Here is a 9960-nt window from a genome sequence, read left to right on the forward strand (position 1 = left end):
GTGCGTCTGTCCCCTACCATAACCTGTTCAAAGGTACTTTTCTTGCCCAATCACACACAATCCATGTCTTAAAGCTTAATACTTCTTTAACCTGTCTTCTCCCCTTCGTCTACTGATTGAAGTGGATTTAACAAGTGACCGCAAAGGGACGATAGGATTCATCTGATCACGAAGACGTGTTAATGCCTTTCTTGGACTCTCATCCAAAGATGGAAACGAAAGAGGGGCAGAGAAGTTGAGAGGGTTTTCAAAACATTTTTTATAAAAGGGTCAAGGAGTCGAAGTAGCTGGCTACTTTTGAGAGAACGAGTGGGAGAAACTTACACGAACGGGTTCAAGTGGACAAGAAACAGGAGGACCTCAAAAGGAAGAAACCAAAAACAAAGCCAGAAAGGGCTACAAGAGCAGAAGCTAAAACAAGAAAAACCTATGATTGATTTTGAAAAAATGCAATGGTCCTGCAACAAATGAAAGTGTTTGTATGCGTGTGATTAACTTCCATTTTAGTGTCCAGTTCCACTGTACCATTTTAACATTGATAAACTATTCCACAAGTATTAGAAAATGAAGCTTTGCAGGTGAAAACAGCAGATAATGATACTGAGCTGGTTTTATGAGTCGATGTGAAATAATGATATTTACCAGACAAATGAGTCATTGGACACCATGACAGTTTGTTTAGATTTTCCTTTACTGACATGAAAAATTAAATACAAATGAAGTGGCGAAGATTAAGACTTGGCGTCAAGGTGTGGTCTAGTACTGTAGCGTTGCTAAAAGCCCCTCCACCCTAAAGCTACTTCAAAAGGGCTTGTATATCTGACCTTTGCAAAACTGCAGCAACCGCCTGAACTGGCCTTTGTTCCTAAGTACTGTAAATCAAATGCAGACTTCTTATAGTTGGTTCAAGTGACAGGTTTGCTTAAAAATCTAGTGCAGTCAACGTGCTTTTCCTGTGTTATATATTACCACACTGAGGTTGGAATAATATTGTGAAATTCTGAAAGATTATAACGCCGTTTTAGTTATAAGGGCTATTTGAAAAGACCGCCTGAAATGTCATTCTGTGATGAGAAAGTTTTGGCTTGCCTGGTGACATCAAACCTCCAAACCGCTCTGTCAATAACAGCTAGTTTTCCCCTCCCCACTCAAGACAGTCCTAACAAAATTCTTGCTTGAGAAATGGCTCTTTGCTAAGAAGCTATTTGTTTCTTTTTGACCATTTTAATTGAAAACAAATCACAGTAAGGTATTTAAATTGTTACCCAGAAACAATTTTAAATGGAGATAAAAAAAAACAGCTGCATTGGACCTTTAATGGGACTTCTCTTACTCCCATAGTTATCTTTAACACCGCCCCCTACTGGTCTTAAGTCGTCCATAACAGATGCTCCAGAAGAACACCTTCACTGTCCTTATCCATTCACCTTTTGCATAATTCCCCCCTGCTACTAACTACAGCACAGTACACTATCGGACAGGGAAAGTAAGGCCAATGCTTAGTCTAGCAGATAGGACCTTTGGGAACTCAGCCCTCAAAGCCATATCTTTGTTTGGGCTCGCAGAATCCTCGTCTCGGGCCCTCGAGCCAGGCATAACTGTGCACCGTTCTGTATAGGACAGGAATGTACTCGAGTTTCCACCATGGCGTAAATGCAGATGGCGACTTCCCCAGAGTTCGCTTAAAAACCGGGCTTTCTAAGGCTGTGAGGATGGCAGAAGCGTGTAGCAGAGAAGGGGGGGGGGTCGTCTTTGTGCTCTCCTATACACAATTTAAAAAGCTGCATTATCCATTTTAAGATACATAATCTGGTCTGAGCTGTAGTGACTGCCCTTTAATTTAGATCTTAGCTTTCTTTACACATTTGTTACAGATGTGTTTCATGACTCTACCTGGGTTGTAATGGGTCTTGGACAACTCAGCTGCTGCAACCCACCAACTGCAAAGGATTTCCTGTCTGGTGCCTCAATTGACATTTCTATTCTATTCTATGGTTTTGCGAAGCGTGACTAGTACTGCCACCTTCTGGCCTGGATGTTCAAAGGAAACAGTGTGAGGGGTGGGTTTGGCATTGAGGTGGCAGGGGCACAATCCCCTAACTCTCTGTGTGTGTGTGTATATATATATATATATATATATATATATATATATATATATATATATATATATATATATATATGTGTGTGTGTTAGGGGTTGGCTTAATGCAAAGAAGGGCAGGCTAAAATCATAGGGAGATCATGGAGACTAGGGTAAGGTTAGATGCCGCTATAATATAGCACAGTCCGAATCATCCTTTTTCTCCCGTCTCCTCGAACCTCCCGGCTGGGCCGCCGCTTGACCTCTCACCTTGAAGCAAAACAAACCATCATAGAGTAAGGAAGTGGAGAAGCTTCTATGTAGGTCGTTTGTGATGATCAATGGGACTTTTTCAGCAGATGTGAATCAAAGATAACAGAAACCCAGTACCAGAAAAGTACAATAATGCTCTGTGGTGAGAGAATGTGTTTTCTGATCAAATAAATTGTAGTGTAATTGAAAAAGCACCAGTGGGCACTGTTTCTTTACCAATCGCCTATACCAGTGGTCAAACTTTTTCCACCAGAATTTCTGGGGACCCCATTTTTTATCACAATTTCTCGAGACCCCACCCCAAATCTAATGACAAATCTTCAAAATCTGAACATGTAGATTTTTACATCAAGAAATAACCTTCAATTCATTACATTTTCATTGCTTATCCAAATTAAAATAAATAAATACATTTACTCAGTTACATTTTTCAAATCTTTCTCAAAAACATTTGCATATTATGCCATACAATAATCTTTACTTTTACATTTTAGTTCTTAAAGTTTGTACAAAAATAAATATGGCGACCCCACTGCAGTTCCCCCTCAACTTTGAATACCACTGGTCTATACTGGTGTATTGTATTTATCTTTCATACTGTTGAAGTATTGAATTAAAGCCTAAAGAGGAGTCTCTTTCCTTCTAGTATATGCCCAGACAGTGTGGTTGGTTACCTGCTGTGCTGGGGCCTGGGAGGGACCTCCTTGTTGTTGTTGCTGCTGCTGCTGCTGCTGGTACTCCTCCTCCTGCAGCTGTCTGGCCAGGTCCAGGTCACTGAGGGGCCCCGGGGCCACCCCCTGCTGCTGCTGCAGAGACATGGCCACAAGGTAGTCCTGGCAACCAAGCATACACCATAGGGTGAGTGAACGTGTAGTTAAGGAAATGTGCAGAGAGGCTTAAATCCTTAATATCAATGCATGATTCCCTGTACATAGAGATCTCAAGTTAGGATCAAGTTAGACACAGACAGCGTGGCAGTTCTACCCATAAAAAAACATAAATAAGTATCTAGATGCAGCTTAAGATACGGAGATTGTCTCAGTAGTGCATTAGATACTGCATCTGGGTGCTTCTCAAATAACAGGTTTCCTCAAACTGAAACCGGTGAGGCTGTGTGGTGGAGTGGGGGGGTCACTGACCTGGTCGATCTGTCTCTGCTGCTGCTGGGGCGTAAGGTCTTCGGGCTGTGTCACGGGGACGCTCCTCTGGGGCGGGTGGCACAGGCGAAAGTCTGAGTCGCAGAAGTTGCCATCACCCTCCACATTGTGCAGGCTCTCCCACACCAGCCCCCCCTCCTGCAGGAAGCCCTGGTCTGTCACCAGCAGGTACAGGTGGCCCTGTGGGGTCAAAAGTCATTCACTGGAGGGGAGTGAGCAGCGTTTTAGAGAATGTTGTGGAGGGAACGTTACAGAACGTGCTACATGCCTCATGTAGAATAGTCTGTTCTATATATTACATTTCTATCTGCAAGGTTCTATATGTTACACACTATAGATTGGTAAACACAAACACACGCACCTTGTGCTTTATCATAGTGCTAAAGTGGTTGTTTCTGAAGAACACAGACAGCTCGCCCTCCTTGACTGTTGTGTTGAGTTCACAAAGTCCATGATACGACAGCTGGGTCGCTGTGGACTCCAGAAACTGCTCTGCCACCAAACCTGACGGCACGGAGAAGGAGAAGTAGAGGCATAATAAAGCAAGGGGAATGCTTGTATTACAGAGGAAATGGCCAAGTGAACATGTATGCTTGTGAGAAAGAGGGGGGAGAGAGTACAGAATGCAATTGGGATTAAATGATCAACTTCCCATCAAGACCCTCGTAAATAAAAACCAGTTTATTAGAGCTGGGCTTGAATTGAAGTCTGAACCACGTGTAGCTCACCAGGACAAGAGTTAGTGACAACTCAAATGTATGTGAAGTAAGGATTTGGAAAGTCCTGTACCTTCACTGATACGGCTGCTGTTGGCCGAATGCTTGTAGTCAATGATCTTCTCTACCAGCTGGTTGTAGCTTAGCTTTCCCACCGCTGCCACCATCTCAGGGCTCTGGAGAAAGAAAATATTTTGAAACAGATGCCCAAAACAAGGGATTTGGGGCATTCATTGTGAAAGGTGGGCTTTTACCTTCACATGTTCTACAATGTCGCTTACCTGAGGGTCCACCAGCCAGCCATGGTAGAGTGGGATGTCCAGCAGGTCAAAGGCGATACACTCTGGAGTGTACTCAAAGTCTGACACGCCCGTGAAGCGCACATTGACATCAAGGCCCGTGGACAGCTTTGGCAGGACTGCCATGGCATCGCTCATGTTCTGCGGAATCAAAGATAAAAATACATATCATATAACTATACAGAGGTTGGAAACTGAGTTGGAAACCAGGGTCAGGGGGTGACTTCCGTTTCGATTACAGTCGATTCAGAGATTGAACGAAGGTTAACTTGGTGAATTGAAGATCAGACCATTTTGAATTCATATTTTGAGCTGGAATGAAATCGTACATGCATGAAACGTAGAGTTGGCTGCACAGAAGGCCAGTATCAGCTGTTCCTAGATTGATTTCTCATATGGTTAACACCACGGTTCCAGTGACATGTACGGTATGGAAATTAGATTGATGTGCGATGAGGCAAAGTGGATATGCAGGTTAATCTTGTAGTACAAAATTCACAAGGGCTTGTAAGAGACTGGCACTCAATCATACCTGTCCACATCGGTTTTGCCTATAGTTTCTTTACCACTGTCGAGCAGCGAACGACCATCCTCTGAGCTCAGCCATGAATAATGAACCAGATTGTGGTTATACACACCCACAGCTCTGATGTCAGAAAACAAAAGCTGTCCAGTCGAAACAGCACATCTAATTGAGCTTCAAGTGTCAGAGCCAGGTGGTTGGATCATGGTGCTTACAACACCAAGGACAATGGGTTTGATTCCTGCAATCCGCCACACATACTGAATAGAATAGGCTGACTGTAAGTCACTTTGTATTAAAAAGCTGCTAATGACCTGATCATTAAGTTAATTGGCTGCATCCACACAGGCACCATCTTGCCACCTTGGTACAGTATAGTATGTTTTAATCCTTGTTCCCTAAGCTCCTTATTCTTGTTCTTGAGGCTTAGCATCGATGACACAGCTGATTTTACTGTGAGAACAGTCCCCTGTGTGGCTTCTGCCTCTGCAGTGAACTCCACTTCCCCTTAAAAATTACTCAGTCTCAACCACAAATGATTTTGTGCCACACAGCTACAAAATAGATAAGACAGCACCTGCAGAAAAACACGCATGCGCACAGCTTCAGAAAAATGTTCTGACAACACACATAAGTGAGTGTCAAGTAAGTGGACAGACACCGGCCTGAGTTTGTGTGTTAAACACAGAGGTGAGTTTACCGGCTGTGTTTGTGTGTTAAATACAGAGCTGAGTTTACCTGCTGTGTTTGTGTGTTAAATACAGAGGTGAGTTTACCGGCTGTGTTTGTGTGTTAAATACAGAGCTGAGTTTACCTGCTGAAAGTTGAGCTCCATTCCCTCAGCCTTCTCCCTGGGTTTGATGGACAATACACACTCTCCTGTGGCAGAAACATCAGAAAGACCAATTGTGGGAGATTAACGATAATGTGGTTCTCAGACAGTCAGAGACCAAACAGGAATGTGTGTTATAATTTATTTCCCCTATGGTAATGGTCAGATTGATCAAATCTGCTAGATATTTCAATGACTTAAGCCCTTGGCTCCTGGAGCACAGGGCCAGTGATGAGCTTTTGTTTACGGCCTGATAATATGCAACCTCTTTAGTTGCCTGTACTTTCATGCATTTGTTGCATTTTCATGTGCCAGTGACAACCTCAGTGTATAAATGTGTGAAAAATACAATAGCTTCAGTGTTAAAGTCTGTATGGAAGTGCAGATAATACACTCCCATGTTTCTTACCAAGGTGAGCCATCAGGTCCTCTGTGGTGATAACTTCTGTCTGGGCGGGTAGCTTGGCCTGGGGACAAATCACACACACGATTTTCATTCATAAGCCCTTTCCTTGATCACAGAATCTGTTGATAAACAAACATGGAAGTTGGATACAGATGTTATAACATTAGAATGAATGGTGCTGGTCAAGGAACAATCGAGGCCTGGACAAATATACTTGACTCTGAAGAACGATCTCAGCTAAAGCCTAACACACATAGAAACAAACTATAAAGCCCAACATGCACACACACACACACACACACACATATATATCTATTTGTATATTTTTACTTTCAGGCCCACGGGAATGGGTGGAATGGGGAGGGCTTTTTCTCTTCTGAGTGAAATAAATATATGTGGAAGAAATGTAATATGAAGGGAATATGAAATGATATATGAATTGGAATAATGTACCTCTAACCCCCCCCAACAAAATAAATGTCAAAATAAATTGAAATTGTCAAAAATAATGCATTCCCTCACACAGACATGCAGCCCTTCATAAACTTTAATTCTGCGTTGCCTGATTTTAAAATCTAAAAGTGACAGACTGCTTTCATGTTGATAGTACAAACAAGATTATAGGATTCAGAAGTCCTCTGTCCTCTCTTAATACAACTCCCCAACATGAACCTGTAATTCCTGGCTCTAGAAACGTCCCTCCCTCTGGTGTCATATCACTAATTCTGGCCTGCCTACACACCTCGGCTGTGTCATCCTCAGAGTGTGTCAATCTCATCCTTATTCTCAGTCACCTTAAGGCGGCCACTGAAGTCCCTCAGCAGCAAAAGTGCATCTCAATAGCCTAAAGTGGCTTCCTCTCTTGGCTCATTTCTTTGATCTGCACCGATCTGGACCAGTAAATGCAAAATCCCCCAATAGTCCTCCAATATAGTGCTTTCCCCTATCATATGGTTTGACATCAGTGCAGATGAAGTATGCCTAAAGCTACTTAAGACGATTGAGATGCGTAGTCACGGACCCCATTAGTCCCAGCTAGCTGGTTCTACAGTCCGACTTTACCTTCCAGCGCAGAAACAGGGTGTTCATGATGGCGAGCAGGGGACAGGGCCCGTTCTCACTCTGTGTGATGATGGGGGTCTTCTTCTCTTTCCAGGTGATCCACTTCACAAAGTAGTAGGCCGGCATCATGGGCTCTAGGTCCGCGGCGGTGGCCCCTCCTGTGGCTGTGGCAGCAGCGACGCCAGCCAGGACATCGTCGGCCAGGCAGGGGACATCGGCAGACAGGGAGCTGCCCTCGACGCCCAGGGCAGAGAAGGAGGACAATGGCTCGTCGTTCCCGTTGTTGCCCTCAAAGAACTCTAGGCTGGGGATGGAGAAGGAGGCGGAGTCGGTGGTTGCTGACTGGCTATACTCGTCCGACCTTCCAAATGTGGCCTCTGAGCTCTCCCCGTTCCCTTCTGTCAGAGTTTGGCTCTGCAGGGTGGATCGAGCGTCTTCTGTCGTGCCGTTTTCAGACATGGCCGCACACGTGGTGGTTGGTGTGAGTGAGGTTTCCCTGTATCCGTCAAAACTTTCTGCTTCCATAATTGGAGTCTTAACTGATGGGTCTTTGGTGGAGTCTTCATGGATTTCTTTAGCCGCAGACGATCCTGCTGTAAGGCCGCCCTCTTTAGAAATGGCCTCTGTCAGAGAGCAGTCATCTTTGACAACGCTCAGGAGATCTCCTCCAACTATCTCTGTGCCAGAATCCGCCATAGCTGGGCAATGTTCAATGTAGCACTTAATCAACTGAAAATAAGGCCAAGTCGTCGGTAAAGACTACTTCAGGCTTAGGTTGTATACGAATAGAAAAACAAACTCAGCCCTTTACATTAAGTATATTCACAGATTTAAAAGTTGGCAGTGACCTTATAGGTGAACCCTGAAGGAAATCTTGATGATCAGTTCCCTGGCATTCCTGAGTAACAGTGTCCTTAGTTTGCAAGACGGGGTTGATGGATGGCTACAGCAGAATCCACAGCCACTCTGTCTGTTTTATGTCATACAGACTAAGAGAGAGTGGATTTCATATAGCCTTAAATATCTACTTGCACATTTTCTTTCAGTTCAAGTGTGGGATGTCATAACAAATAGGCTATCTTTTCGACATTGCACATGGGCTTCTGGTAAATTTAGTGCAAGTGTAAAACTACAAGCTTTCCTCCAACAAAAAAATAAACAATGATCTTTACACAAAATATATATACACACATTTAAACTTTAACAACAAATATCTTATAGATCATTTTCAGCACTGCCGCTGTCCATTAACGTTATAGAGTAAGATACCTGCAGCTCCCTGTCAAATAGGTTTGGTTTGATAACTTCTGGCAAGCTACAGCTGCAAACTAGAGAAAAGTTATCTTTGGGGGGATGCAAAACTTATCTAACTAGTTATAAAAGTTGTGCTTTTCCTGACGATACAAGGGAATATACCAATTGAAGACTGACAGAAAAGCTACAGCGAAAACAAGTGAAGAGCGGGATGGCGCTAGTCAAGCTTGCCCCTTGTCTTGTGACATGAATGACTCGTAGGTTTTTAGGATATTAACGCGGCATGGTTGTCATCTTAACGTCGTCCCAGAATGCGAGTAACCATACTCTTAAATTGTACCAGACCTGCAAGAAAAAGATCAGTGATCAGTCCGTGAAATAATACGCTATTCTCCAACAACACATCTCCTTCCTGGCCCTGGGTTTGACAAAATACTGAGAACGGAACTATAAAGCCGTGGTAGAAAATATTGCATCTGTCAAGTGACACCAGAACTGTCTACTGACCATAGCTTGCTAACGTTATACCCTCGTGCTGACGCTCAGAAGTTGGTAGCGCCCATCACTACCATGCAACAAATATCTTGATGATGGTGGCAGCTTGTTAGCTTGCTAGCTGACCAGCAGAAAATAAAACAACTTACCATCAAAGCCAGTTGACAGCGTAAATTGGCAAAAACGTCGTGAAATTTAGACAGGTGTTGGTCCAATCAAAAGCAAACTGAGATTTTTACGAAAAGATACTGACCGACTTGTACAACATTAACGAGCTTCGCTGGCTGACAACGGGCATGATATTTACATTACACGGTCTCTTCGCAATCTTGACTTGGCTTACTCCACTTCCTCTACCACAGTCTGTAAACAATGATGTCACGAGCTGTATTAGCCACAGGGGGGGAAACTATTTTTTAGATGTCAAGCACCAAGTTACATACATAAAATACATGTCGTATAATATGCCAACCAAAGATATTTCAGGTAAACTGAAGAAAAAAACAGAGCAAAAATATGCGAATTAATTTTAAAAAACAGCTACATTAAATTATTTTGAAGTTAATCTTCATGGGGACACAAGTGGTTGGAGTACTGAACTGCAGGTGTTAATATACTGGTAGTGTTCATGAGCATCATGTCTTCTTCTTGCTGCGTAGTGCGCAGTATTGCAGAGACAAAAATCAAAAATGTGTTTGTATTATGGATTAGAAACTGGGTGGTTCGAGCCCTGAATGCTGTTTGGCTGACAGCTGTGATATATCGGCCGCGTAGCCTAGTGGTTAGCTCGTTGGGCCAGTAACCGGAAGGTTGCACGATCGAGTCCCCGAGCTGACGAGGTACAAATCTGTCGTTCTGCCCCTG

The 9960-nt window shown here is 43.5% G+C and overlaps 1 protein-coding gene across 2 annotated transcripts; it reads right to left on the minus strand.

The window, feature by feature from the left end:
* Window positions 1–2157: 2157 nt before the first annotated feature.
* On the minus strand, window positions 2158–9541 carry LOC118398135 (ubiquitin carboxyl-terminal hydrolase MINDY-1-like). 2 transcript variants are annotated; one of them, XM_035793188.2, is made up of 10 exons: window positions 9246–9541; window positions 7348–8946; window positions 6289–6346; window positions 5862–5926; window positions 4507–4665; window positions 4299–4401; window positions 3871–4013; window positions 3492–3689; window positions 3027–3185; window positions 2158–2349 (listed from the first exon to the last, which is right to left on the minus strand). In XM_035793188.2, the coding sequence occupies exons 2-10, from the start codon at window positions 8041–8043 to the stop codon at window positions 2269–2271; spliced, it is 1662 nt and encodes a 553-aa protein (XP_035649081.1). In that variant the 5' UTR covers window positions 8044–8946; window positions 9246–9541; the 3' UTR covers window positions 2158–2268. The 2 variants fall into 2 exon arrangements, with proteins under 2 accessions (XP_035649081.1, XP_035649083.1); XM_035793190.2 differs by lacking the exon at window positions 9246–9541 and adding an exon at window positions 9109–9231.
* Window positions 9542–9960: the final 419 nt, after the last annotated feature.

Source organism: Oncorhynchus keta, chromosome 19 (genome assembly GCF_023373465.1).
Source record: "Oncorhynchus keta strain PuntledgeMale-10-30-2019 chromosome 19, Oket_V2, whole genome shotgun sequence".
NCBI lineage: Eukaryota > Metazoa > Chordata > Actinopteri > Salmoniformes > Salmonidae > Oncorhynchus > Oncorhynchus keta.